This window comes from Lipotes vexillifer, unplaced genomic scaffold (genome assembly GCF_000442215.2).
Source record: "Lipotes vexillifer unplaced genomic scaffold, Lipotes_vexillifer_v1.1 scaffold589, whole genome shotgun sequence".
NCBI classification, from domain to species: domain Eukaryota; kingdom Metazoa; phylum Chordata; class Mammalia; order Artiodactyla; family Lipotidae; genus Lipotes; species Lipotes vexillifer.
This window is the reverse complement of record NW_006796123.1, coordinates 930,037-944,054: the sequence shown is the minus strand read 5'-3', so window position 1 is coordinate 944,054 and position 14,018 is coordinate 930,037. Positions and strand designations below refer to the sequence as shown.

At 43.4% G+C, this 14,018-nt stretch overlaps 1 protein-coding gene across 1 annotated transcript in view; it reads right to left on the bottom strand.

The window, feature by feature from the left end:
• GLI3 (GLI family zinc finger 3) overlaps positions 1 to 14,018 on the bottom strand; it is a 277,633-nt gene that overhangs the window by 77,643 nt on the left and 185,972 nt on the right. The window contains exons 4-6 of the mRNA XM_007468195.1: positions 11,255 to 11,460; positions 7,570 to 7,716; positions 2,843 to 3,044 (exon numbers count right to left, since the gene is read on the bottom strand). Coding sequence (XP_007468257.1) covers positions 2,843 to 3,044; positions 7,570 to 7,716; positions 11,255 to 11,460 — 555 coding nt within the window. The remainder of the gene's footprint in view (positions 1 to 2,842; positions 3,045 to 7,569; positions 7,717 to 11,254; positions 11,461 to 14,018) is intronic.

Below are 14,018 nucleotides of genomic sequence, written 5' to 3'. Positions count from 1 at the left end.
CCACATGGAAACTTCCTTTAAATAAGGAGGGCGATTAGAATTCTAATGGCTCATTAAAGAGCTCCTTCATTTATTCACTCCAGAAATATTTGTTGAGTGGTATCAAGGTGACAGGGCACAGATGTTGTGAGGTAGGAAGTGTGGCCATGAACAAAACATACACAGCCCTAGACCTTCTGGCATTTGTATTCTAGTAGAGACGGACATATAGCAACTACCAGATGAGCAAGTAAATAGAATTTCAAACAGTGGTCCCTACTATTACCAGCCTCTTAGAGAATGGCATTTGAACTGCGATACACGCGTGAAGGAGATTTTTTTAGAAAACTGAATGTGTGTCATTACACACTGAAAAACATCTTTGGAAACTGACCCCATTACTATATGCACTGACAACACGAGAAGCAGATTAGGATTAGAAAACATGCAAGTGTGCAAGTCAAACGTGTTTGGGGCGTACTAAAAAGCAAGGAATTGGAGGGCTGGTCCTCTTGCAAAGACCCTCCGTGCTGATGCATAAAACAAGAATAACACTACGTTTTCCAAAACTGCTGTCAGATGAAAACAGTGAGCGCATCTTGTGCCTGCCGTGTCCCTGGGTACCAAGCAGAGGTGATATGCACTCCTGTATCTTTCCCTCTTGAGAAAGTTACCCTTTGTAGATTTCTTCATGCTGCTTCCTTTCCCATCAGCCACCGGCCCTACCACTTACTGAGGAGTCCTCCAGTCGGTCTTTAGATTTTTCACAAAGTGAAACCTGGAACAGAGCAAGTGAAGCACTAACGCTACTCCAGCTAAAGGACTGGCAGGTGGTGCCGGTCGTAAATTCTTCTAATTATTGTATTTTTCCAGCAAGCTGATCTCATCTTGGGTTATCTGTATTACTTTATATGCATCAGAAGCTACATCTTATCCTAGCACACAGGGGCTGTGTATTGAAGAATGAGAGGTCAGATTGCAAGGGAGAAGACAGACTGGTGAGGCGCTGAAGGGAAGAAAGACCTGTGTGCCCGACGGCCCTGGTCACCTGACTGCAAACGGGTCTCCTGGGGCCTGACTGGACTTAGGAATCTCTGCTTCCAGCTCAAATGAGAATAATCAGATCTGTGGTAGCTCCTCGGAGGCAGGGGACAACGATTATTCCAAGTCAGGATACTGACAGTCTCTCAAGGACTGGTACTAGATTACCTGGGAAAGGTGAGGAGATGAGGGAACTGGTGAAGATGCCAGGGTAAGAAAAAAAGACAGCACTGAGACTATCTGTGTACCGCTTTCGAATCTAAGTCCTGTAGAGGCTGTGAAAAGTCATGGTAGCTGGGCAGAGAGCAGAAGGGAAGAAAAAACAAAGGAGAAAGGAACGGCTCACAAAGTGATTCTGTGTGAATATCATTCCTGTGAATTTCACTGTGGACCTCATTTCCACCACTTTGATGCTGTGACTTCTAGTCAAGCCACATAATAATGATATGATTTCAGCAAACTGAGATAAGGTCGATGGCGATCTATGAGCCCAGGGAAATCTGCCAGGAGTGCAGAACAGCCAGGCCATGGTTTGGAGATGGGCGTACTTCCTCGGAGCCAGATTTCGGTGATCACATTGGGGGTAGCATGGCCAGGTCCCAGTAGCTCATCCTCTGGATGGACCACCAGGGGTAGTTCTCCTGCGGCTCTGCCCGTGGGCAGGGGTCTTCTTCCAGGCCCTGCCCATACACACCAGCTTTAATAAAAGGTACCCCTTTCCTCTACAGTGGCTGTCTTGTCTGTAGTTTACAAATGGGAAGACTGAATTCCAGAGCCTACAGGCAAGTAAGGTCTGCACAGCTGGTGGCAAAGCTGGAATCTGTCTACAGTTTTGCCCGACTCCACAGCCTACCTTCGTGACTACATCGGCTAATCCTGAAACAATCCCCTCTGTAAGTACGGACTGCTATCATACAAGCAGAGTTATTTGCTCTGTTCCGTGTTTCCACACTTTCCTGACCATATTAAAAGACAGATGCGGCAGAAAATGACATCATATCAAAATGGGGATTTATAATATTTAAACGTTAACTTGCCTGCCAAGGAGGATTGTTGATAGCTGAACAAGCAAAGAATTAAAACCGTAATGGAAACATTAAGGACAAAAAATAATGGTATTCATCATTTCTAGTAAATATGGTATGTGACTATTGCTAACACATTTTTTTTTCCTGGACTGTTAGGGTTTCCCTAATATGTATATTCATCATGGAAGACCCATCAATTCCTTTAGACTTAAAACCCTTCTGTCCCCTTTTCTTTCTTCCTCCCAATGCACACTTTTCCCCCGTGAGACAAGACTCACGTCTGGTCTTTTTTCTCTTTTTTGGTCATGTCTCACGGTCTGTGGGACCTTAGTTCCCCGACCAGGAATCGAACCCACACCCCCCGCAGTGGAAATGTGGAGTCCTAACCACTGGACCGCCAGGAAAGTCCCACTTCTGTTTTTTTGATTTCTGTCCCTGTCCTTGCAAGTGTGCCCAAATCAGGTACAAAGTTGGTTTTCCTTCTAGGGAACGATAACTAGTAAGAAGATAAAAAGATTGCCATACTCACTGTCTCTAGGAAGGGGATTTCATTCCTGAATAACTACTATTTCTCTAAATGGGCTGCTAACTGATGTCTGCAAAATAATTCTTTTTGGCCCAATAATTGGCTCTGGAACTCATCGTAGTGAAATGTGACCTGCATCTGCATCCCGGGTCCTCCCCGGTGTCCTGTTGCAATCCTTCCTTGCAGGTAGTCAGTACCGCAAACGCAAGGTGCAGGCGAGCAGAGACATTTTATTAAAGAAACACATGGATTTGGGGAAAATACATACCTGATTGCGCTTGCAGATAAGTGGCCGTAGGAGCCACTTGCTGAAGAGCTGCTGCGGGAATTATTGAGAATGGTGACCAAGGAGTTGGGAGACGTCCTAATCATGGTCTGAAGGTCAAAGCTATGATCGGACAGTGGTGATATGGACAGTGTACGTTTTCGGCTTGGCCTGGCTGACAGCCGGGGGCTGGGGAATCTGGTGCCTGTTGTATAAACAAAACAGAACCTGATTACCTGCGGCTGGACTCTGTACCCATTATCTGTTCCGACTACCCCGCGTGGAGGAAGTGAAGGATAAGAAGCCGGCGACTGGCGTTGACAAGTACCTCTCTCCTCCACTTGTGATCTACTGGGTACAATTGAGGAAATTAGGGAGAAATATTTATCTTCCAGGGGCTTACCTCGGGGGAGCTCTGTTTATTAATGTGCAGACAAAATGATAAATTGCTAAACAAAAGGGAGAGACTTTTTATGTGTTCTCCCTCTCATTTCCAGTGATTTATGAATCTGACAGCTGCTCAGATATGCTCATCATTAATTCACCGCCAGCGACAAAGACAGTGGTTCCCACAGTCGCACCGCACTCCACCCTCCCCACCGCAATGCACACCGTTTTAAGGCAATGAGCCGAAGGAAAAAAAATGAATTAAAGTACCGTAAGATTAAAAATATCCAGCTTAGTTATGCCCGCATTTCCCCATGATTTCTGTAGTTATCTGATCCACGGAATACTTACGGCTTTACTGACAAAACTGATAAATACGTTATCCTAAATTAATGGTTCTCGATGTGGGGGGGGGGGCGATGTTGCCCCCAGGGGACATGTGACAACATCTGGAGATATTTTGGTTATCACAACTCACGGGGTGCTAGAAACATCTAGAGGCCAGGGAAGCTGCTGCACACCCGGGAATGGGCAGGGCAGCCCCCCCGCCATCTGGCACCCGTAGCGCCAAGATGGAGGAATGCTGCCCTAAATTCCCCATAATCTATACAGCCTAAGTCCCAAGAAACATTTAAAAGCTTGGGACGTGGTTTGTTTACAGATTTTCCAAGGTTGGGGGAGAAAAACCCTGCAAGCATTATAATAAGATAACATGAGTCAATTTTAAGCCTCTGGTTATTAGATCAATCAGTCAATCGATTAATTAATTCTCTGCATTTATAAGAGTTTTGAGACTTCAAGAAGATTCCACTGATGAAGTTCTATTCTGGAGGTTAGTAACTCACACTTAAACACCTGCCAACTTAATACAATGCTATTTACATGGAGAGTTAAAAATTAAATGTCCATTTGCCTTCTATTTGGTAGATGGTAGAGATCTGAATTAGGGCAGAGCTATGAATGTAGCCCACAGGCCCACTCCTGCCTTTTCTAAGGTCACATTTATATTACAGAGTCATCAAACTAGAGTTTAATGACAGAATGAGAACATAACACCACTAGGTAAGAGGAAAATCAAACATGATACTTTTAAGAAATAACGGAGGGTTTCTATTTCAAAGCATGGGTACACCTGCTTACAGGGACATGGCAATTTTGGGGTCCCCGGAAAACTGAAGTAGAAGGTAAGCCTTCTTTACAGAAAAAAGTCTAGGCACTTGGTCTCCAGAAAACTCATTGGGAATATTTTCTTCACCAGAGATGGACCTTGATACAAGATAACAATCCAACATATGCTTTGAGATAATTTAATGCAGTGTAATAGATGAATATGAAAGACTCTATAGGTAATATTATAGAGACGAATAGATATACTTTAGAGTGAATAAAAAATAAATCACAAACTGGAACTTAGTACCATCCATGTATTTGAAACTGGAAAACCAATCTGAATGTCAAATGTGGTACCTACTCAAAGCTTTCTTTCAGGCACATTGAAACTTGAATTTCTTCATTTAGAATAGTTTCATTACCAACCTGACTTAGGCCATGGTAGTACAAAAATAAAAATCCCACTATGTTCACAGTTCTTAGTATTTAAACCAGCATCTTACTTTTATTATGGCATCTGCCTTACACATAAATGTCTCATTTTTACTCACTATGACAGGCTAATTTCATCATAAAAGTTTTTCAGTGAAGAAATGCATTCCACTTCCAAAGGATTCCAAGGACAAACCAGATTTCTGGTCGGTTTCCATATCATCCTCGAGAGTAGCCATTCTCAGTGGGATTCAGTGATCCCTGGCAGAGTTAGAAGTAACAGGACATTCCAGATAGAGCTGATTTCCTGATTTTTAAAAAAACACTAAATAGATAAGGAGGCTGTCTGAGGGCTATAAAATACCAGAGGCCTATATCCCCATCACATCATCCAAGGACAGAGCCCAGGGCCTGGCTTCATCCCTTCCATGGAAGCCTCCAGGTTGCCCAGGGCCTGGATGGTCCGGCTCCTCTGCTTTTCCCTCCAAGATGGGTACTTATTTAAGTCAGTTTCCACCAGTATAAATAGTGTGGTTTTCATGAGTGTCTAGGATTTCTCTAGGATATTCCTTATAGGGATTACTTGCTCTCCTGTCTTTAAAGGTCACTAGAATCCCAAAAGGTATAATTAGAGCCGTAAAACAGACTTGTTCACTCTAATGTGCAACACATAAATACTCTATCCTGAAGCTGGCTGAAACCCAGGTAGGCCCATTGTTGGCACATTTAAAAGTCAGGTGCTCATCTGAATCCAGTTTATTGCCGTTTCTGCTAATGGAAGAGTCCTGAAGAGCTGTAACAGAGGATCAGAATGACCAGCTCGATCCCAGTTTCCCTCTGGTTTTGCTACTGCAGAGCCAATGTAGGAATTTAAAGTCATTTCACTCCTCCCTTGAAAAAGTCTCCTATGATTTAAATTTAAAACATAACATTCTGGTTACGTTCTATTAAACTAAATGCCATTTCAGCTATTTTAGAGGGCAGGGATATAGTACTTTACGCACTTTCCAACCCTTTATCATGCTCTTCCCAACCCCCTAACAACGAAGCATAGAAAGAGAAAGTTGTCAGCATTTGGGGCAGTGATTTGGGGTCATCTGTTGAAGGGAACAGCTAAACTACGAGGTGTGGATTTCAAAACTGCTGAAAGAGAAGTGGCCCAGTTCTTCACTGATCCTACGGCTTCCTTCTTAAATCTAAGCCCGAGCATTCTTACTGTTCCAACACAGATCTCTCCTATCTGGCTTTCTGTTAATTGTTTTGTTTCTCTATTCTAATAAAAGATTCTGACAAAGAAAAAGGAGGTTTCTTTTTATGTGATGAATGATAGGACATCTAAATTCCTAGTTAATGACAATCAATTTACCACATACTCTGGCAAATTAAAATGCCTTTAATTAGTTTTTACAAAGTAAAAGGGTAGCTTCATCCTTTATTTAGATAAAAACTGCCATTGCCTGACTAAACACATTCTCATCAAATAGAGAAGGCAATATGGGCTGACCTTTCAAGGATTCTCTCTTATTTTAATTCTCTATTCGCAGATTTTTAAATAACTAATTTGCATAATAACACTCAACTTTTTTTCCCCCAATAATCCCTAATTGAAACGTGGTTATGATGAATCTGAAATGGAAACTCTCTCTTCTACAAAGCGGAAAACAAAATCCCTGCAGAAGATGTAACACATTTCTCTTACTCTGTGTGTGGTAATGAGCTCCCCATTGGAAACCCACTCAAGCTGTGTTCGTATGTAACACAGCTAAGTTAGTTCATGACAGTAAGGGGACCAAGGCTATAGATTTTATGCTCTGTGGACCAATCATTTTCTCTCTATTGTAAATCTGAGAACTGAATTATCAACCACTAATAGAGAGTAGACCGAGGTCCACCCATTGTCACAGAAGAATCCAAACAGACCCTACATGGAAAATCACAAATTAATCACTGCTACTAGAAGAAGCAAACAAAACCTCGAGCATATGTCCTACTCAAACTCATATTGTCGTCGTTTTCAAAGGGTTTCGTTACGTACACCTTGGACGATGTTTCAGGTTCACTTCCTGGCACCTGGCAAATGGATGTGGACTTAAAGAATCCGAATAAATAAGAACTTTTGGATGTTCTGAAAAATGATAATCATAGGCTCTTGTTTATATGTCTAGAGAAGTGACACAAAGGACATGTCATAAGCCTTGAGGGACCCAAAATAATGTGATATAAAGTACAACCAATGATCCCATTTTCTTCCACTGCTAGGTAGAGGGCTAAAAGTAGCCCTTCCCGATGTGGAAATGTTTTTATTTTTCCTATGTATGTAAAAGGTCTCAGTGAGAGAGAATTTTTTAATGTAAAGAAAACATGTGGAAAATAAGAAAAAAATGAATCAATGAAAAATGTAAAACCAAGTATAGGTCTCTTTTTTAGTTAATTTATAAAGCATAAAATCTATAAAACCAAGGAATGACTGGATGAATGAAGCACATTCATCTAATCAAACATGTTCCCTTATTCTGCTACCAAGACAATCAGGGCTGACTAGGTTTTTGTGTTATCTGCCAAATTACAATCGCCTGTATCGTCCAGTTCACTGATATGAAGTGAGTTAAGCGCAAGTCTCAGGATGGCCACATCTGTGGAAGCTTCCTGGGAAACCAAGGCAACCAGAGTCCCAAATATTGGTGGTTCCTCCTCCTCCGGTTTGAAAAGTTAGGTAATCAACCCATCTTTGCATCTTCCTCTCCCTTTCAGGAGTTAGCTTGGCCACACCCAGGACTACAGAAGAGGGGCCCGCCACTTACTATCCATGGCATGAAGATACTCCATGTGGATGGCCCCTGCGCCGGCGGTGGCAGCGGAGGGGATGATGTCTGCATAGGGACTGCGTTGGCCGGCTAACAGAGCCATCTGATGATAGTATTCCGCTGGGCTGACTCCAGCGTGCGGGGCTGGATGGAAGAGGAGACAAGAAAACATGGTTACTAGTTGAAAGAAGGCCAAAAAGAAGCTTTTCCTGAGACATCCCAAAGTCCGTTCGCCATGCAGCCCACATCAGCCATTCCTTTTAAGGTTCTTTCTAGGAAAACTTCCTGAACTCAAATCGTGCTTTCACTGAAGTCTCCCAGATATCACTGATTCGAAAATAAAACTGAAGGAGAAGAATAGAAAAAATAAAATACATGATAAAACTTTCAAGGTGAGTTTGAAGAATCACCAGGAATTCCAAATGATTAAATTGTATTGGGCTGGCCAAAAAGTTCATTCGGGTTTAAGTAAAAAGAAAAGACATTCTTCATTTTCACCGAGAACTTTACTGAACAACGTATTCATTAACCAAACGAACTTTTTGGCCAACCCAAAATATGTGTGCATGTATCTGTACACTCATCCCCCTATTTTGCTCCCCCAAATAGAAGTGTCTTGGGAAGATCCCACATGCCGCGGAGCAACTAAGCCCGTGCGCCACAACTACTGAGCCTGCGCTCTAGAGCCCGTGAGCCACAACTACCGAGCCCGCGTACCACAACTACTGAAGCCCGCACGCCTAGAGCCCGTGCTCCGCAACAAGAGAAGCCACTGCAATGAGAAGCCCGCGCACTGCAACGAAGAGTAGCCCCTGCTCGCTGCAACTAGAGAAAGCCCGCATGCAGCAATGAAGACCCAATGCAGCCAAAAATACATTAAATAAATAAATAATCTTAAAGAAAAAAGTGTCATATCAAATCACTGTATGTGCACAGTTATTTTTCCACATTGCTTACAGTCGTAAACAACTTAGATAACCATGACGTCCTTCACGACATACTTAACATACATCCCTAAGCCTTCTGGCAGGAGGGTCTGAGTCAGCTCTCAAGAACTGGAGGACCCTGGGTCACGAGTGGAAAAGGCAGCACGGCTGGCTTTAATAACACATGACGGTGGCAAGCTGCAATTTTGTGTTCCATAAGTTTAAAGCTCTTTCTTTTCTCTTTTTTTCATTACGAAATCAAAAAGAAATACACCTATCAATCTGGAGCAATTTACTGGCAAGCGTCAGCTCTATAGCAGTGGGATAATGATCAGTTTCTGCATGCCAATTTATGTGCCAAAGCTGCAGGACGCTGTAGCAGTTCTGAGGGTGGTCTCCAAATACACTAAGATGTGGATGCAAATCCCAGCTCCACCTCTTACAGCTTCACAGGAAGTTGCTGGGAGCAGTGAAGGCAATGGTGCATGGAAAGTGCTTAGCACATAGCATTCGATCAATAAAAGCTAATTTTATCATTATGATGTAGAAACACTAGCATTCTAGTGATAGGTCTGTGTAGGCTTTACATTTGTGTCCATATACTTTTTAGTTTTTTTTACTTAAGTATAGCTGATTTACAATGTTGTGTTAGTTTCAGGTGTACAGCAAAGTGATTCAGTTATACACACACACATATATATTCTTTTTCATATTCTTTTCCATTATAAGTATTACAAGATATTGAATATAGTTCCTTGTGCTATACAGTAGGTCCTTGTTTATTTTATGTATAGTAGTGTGAATCTGTTAATCCCAAACTCCTAATTTATCCCTCCCACCCCCTTTCCCAAACCATATGTTTGTTTTCTATGTCTGTGAGTCTATTTCTGTCTTGTAAGTAAGTTCATTTGTGTCATTTTTTTTTAGAGTCTACAAATAAGCGACATCATATGATACTTGTCTTTCTCTGACTTACTTCACTTAGTATGATCATTTCTAGGTCCATCAATGTTGCTGCAAATGGCATTATTTCATTCTTTTTTATATGTGTCCACATACTTCTCATACATCGAAAAGACAGAGAGATACATACAAAAATCATAGACCACAAGAGACAAATATTAGTGACCTGACTTGGGTATTAATTGGACTCCTGAGAGGCAGAACAACCAACCAAAGAAGGTTTTAGTCATATTCATCATCAAATACTATGGAAAGCAGATGACAAGATGTTTTAACTAGAGGTACCAACTTCAGTGGCCCCACTAAACGTACAGAAGCCAGGCAACATTCCAAGCCCATCGTCAGCTGACCTCTCCACCCCTCTCTCCCTCTGTTCTTATTAGTCACTTCCATGAACCTCCAAGTATTCCCTGGAGGTGACTTTCCATTTTTCCCACTAGAAAACCAAATCCAAAGCAGAACGAACTCCAATCTCACTCTTTTACAGTTTTCTTTTTAAAGTGTGAATCTTGTCGAAATGGCAAAACATCTTCATGAGGTACCTTACAAGTATATTCACTGCATTGAATCAGAGGGGAAAAAGTGAGCCAGAAGCTATTGCTGGAGCACAGCTTCTTGTATGAATGAGTGGATATTTACTGAAAAGCCTCAGGAAGCTTCCATCTACTATCCCCACCATGCACAGCCTGCCTCGGGAAGCGTCTGAGTGGAGAATGTGGACCGTGCTGCTCAGTGAGACAGACTGCGTAGTGTGTCTCTGTGCCCCAACACAAACATCAGTGATTTGTGGTTTGCTGCAGAGATCTCATAATCCTCTACCTGTCATTAATACAGCTTATGCCATCCTGGACCTTAACTCAGACGCTAGCAACTGTGGGCAAATGAGTTTGTATATGTGTGCATGAGATGGGAAATGCTCTTCCTGAACCAAAGGAGCATTTTATCATTGGGCACTTGTGTAATGCACAGGTGCAATTTAAAAGAATCAGGTGACAAGTAATTGGGAGGCCAACAGAACAACAGGAATTTGGTGCTTTAGAGCTTAAGATGAACATCAAGTAGAAGAGAATTAAAAGTCAAAGTTTGTTTCTTGTCCAACCGCATCCCTCTTGCAGTGCTCATTTGGTCAAGGACAGAGGGCACATACAACAGAGCCGGCCCATCATGTTCTCTACGACCTTGCAGCTCAGAGCGTGGTCCCTAGACCAGCAGCACTGACATCACCTGGGAGCTTCTCAGAAGCGCAGAACCTCAGGCCGTGCCTGGACCCACCGCAAACAGAACAGTATTTTATCACCATCCCCAGGTGATACCTATGTGCACTGGAGTTTGCAAAGTGCCGCTCCAATGGACACATCTGTATACACGTGTCCTTCAGACATGCAGCACAGAAAAGTGTTCATCAGAAGGTGAGCAAAATGTGCTGGTTACACATGCACAATGTGGGAATGGCAACAAGGCCAGTCTAAATATATGTGAAGCCACAGAATAGAGCAGTGAATGAGCGCAAGGATTTGGGCATCAGTGCATTCTGGCTCTGAGTGCCACCTCTGCCACTTACCAGCCAGTGAACCAGGTTTCAAGTTACTTGGACCCTCTGCCCTTATCCTCACCTGAAAATGGACATAATATCCCACCCTCATGGAGGTGTCATGAGGCTGAAATGAAAGCACGTAATCACATCACTTAGCACAGCGCCTGGCACACGGGACTCAAGAAGCATCAGTTACTCTATGCCACGTTCCAGGAGAGGCATGATGTATGGAAGCAGAATAGGCTGGTCTGAGACTCACCATCTGTGGGGCTCAGCCCGCGGGCGGCCGAAATCATGGAGAGAGACGGGCTGCTGTGCAGGGACCGGATGTAGTCCATGTAGGGGTTGATGTAGGGATGCGGAGGGCTGAAGGGGGACTCAGAAGCTGCAGCGGGATTCCGATGCGGGGAGATCCTGATGAAAGGCAGGTCGGAATACGTGGGGCTACTAGATAGGGCAGAAGGCCTAGGTAAAAAGAAAAGCAGACACAAGAGGTACGCATGAGACCAAGAGCTCCGTAGGCAGAGGCTGTCTGTGAAAGAAAATAAGTAAGATTTTACGTGAACTCCAGGCGTCTTGGGGGAAAGAAGATCAGGCGTATACATTGCCAGTACTAGGACCCTAAGATCATGGTGACATCATGTAGGTAGAATGCTACTATGCAATTACTTGGGCAAAGAAAATGGACCTCTGAGAAGTTTCCTGGCACTCAGAATATAGGAGAATAAAGCCCTTTGGTTTCCCTCAAGAGAAGAAATTCTAAACAGGCATCTGAGCTAAAAGCAGTTGCTGCGATTCTATTTTCCATTGGACCTGAATGTTAATTTTACCATTGAACTTCTCTCTCACCATCATGGTACTGCATTAAAGAAAAAAAGAAAAGAAAAGAAAGAAAGAAAGAAAAAGAAAGAAAGGAAGGAAAGAGGGAGGAAGGAAGGAAGCTAGGAAGGGAGGGATGGAGAGAGAAAGAAAGGAAGGAAGATTCTTCTGGTCTGGGAGTCTGTGCATGCACATGGCAGAGATGCCTACAAATGAGAAAAGAGACTAATAGCAAAAGTCTGTAAGAAACATGAAATTGACACTCTATACATAGGTGCTCCAGCTTGAGTGTTCTGGGTCTTGAGGTTGTGAGCAAACCCAGTTTCACAGATATGGGTTTCCCTGTTTTGAAGGCAGCCCCCCTTCTCCGTGAGCAGCAGCCCGGGGAGGCAGCTTCCTCTCACAGGCGTTCTGCATGTGGCTTCCTGATCAGCCGCGTTCACTGAACAATCCGTAATGAAGCGCTCCTGGGGTTAGAAAGTTGGAAAAGGTCAGGGTTTTGATCAAGCTCATGCCTTAGTTATAATGAGCAAAGGTAGAATGTAAGCTTTTGGCTGATGAAAATAAACTCTAAGGCACACCTTGCTGCCACCATACCTCATCCACTCCAGGGAATTCCCTCCCCAGGGCCACCCCCAAGCCCCAGGGACAGGCATTTCTAGAACGGCCAGTCTGTGGAACCCCCCCTCGCTGCCCTGTTCCTCCTCTAATAGAAAACGTTTTGTGTGGATAATCCAGTGAACTGGCTCTGACAGGCTGAACACTTGTACTTTCCCTTTTTTCATTCACAGAGAATATGGCCATAAAAAGGCAAGACCGTGATAGAGAGGGATGTTCTGAGAACTGCAAACTCCTCTTGTGGCGCTGGCTTCAGGAGTGAAAGGAAAGGGAGGAGAAACACATTTTCTCATCCCGCCTCCCAAGCAAAGGCACATGCAGCGGCAGCTGAGCTCTGGCCCCCAGCCCCGTCAGAACAGAGTCCTGGGAGAAGCCAGCCCCTTGAAGGGCACTGAGTTAAATGAACCCAAAGCTCAGATCATGAATCTTCTCAGTAGAAAATCAAAGAGGTTAAAACACACGGGAGGGAGAGGATTTTCTTACTTGTTCCTTCTTACTCTTTTTTTCATTTTGAACTTAAAAAAAAACAACAAAAAAAGAGGCTTTTTATTTGTTCTTCAGATGTCACTTTGGGTGGAATAAAATAAAAATCCAGAGTTTTCTAAATTTACATGTTGGCAGAGTGAGAAGTCACCACCTGAAAATAGCTATTTCTTTTCCAAACAACTTGAGGCTTCCACACCCACTCAAAAATTAGTAAAAATTCCTTGTTCTTAAATAGAAATTGGCAAGACCTATGAGTCTATCCTATTTTAGCTCTTTACTACAAAATAAGTTAGCTCTGTGTCACTGGTTAAATCTGATGCTCCATTTAGACCTGTCACTACCTTAGAGCACACCAGACGCTCGAATTCATTCATTCATTTTCTACCACAAAGGAAAATCAATCCTTCCAATCTGATTCGAAAGTGATTATTATCAAGTAACAGGCTCATTTGTAGATTTATGATGAGAGACAGGTGCTGAAGAAATATAAAAAAACAGACATTTCAAGACATCCATGAGATGATACCTCCTAGACAAGCTTTTCTTAGGATCCACGAGAAACTCAGTCTGAACACTATGAACTAAAAATCAGTGAAGCAATGACATTGCTAATTGGTTTCTTCGTTAGGCAAAAAATTGGAACCTGTAATTTGTCTCAAATTCTAGAATTGAGCATGGTAGTAAGAATATTCCCAGAAGCCTTGATTCCACTGAAGAATCATGGATGGAAAAAAATCAGCACTTAGAACAGCATGAAGATTATAGATATCGGGCTGGGGTGCTCACCAGTCCCAAAGAAGCAGGGAAGCCAGGAGACAGCTGATGCTTTTCTCTCCTCACAGATCTGTGGATGCCTGATGTCTGCCTCCCCCCTTTCACCTTCTTTCTTTCCTTTTTTTTTTTTAAACCGGTACGCGGGCCTCTCCCTGCTGTGGCCTCTCCCATTGCGGAGCACAGGCTCCGGACGCGCAGGCTCAGCAGCCATGGCTCACGGGCCCAGCCGCTCCGTGGCATGTGGGATCTTCCCGGACCGGGGCACGAACCCGTGTCCCCTGCATCGGCAGGTGGACTCTCAACCACTGCGCCACCAGGGAAGCCCC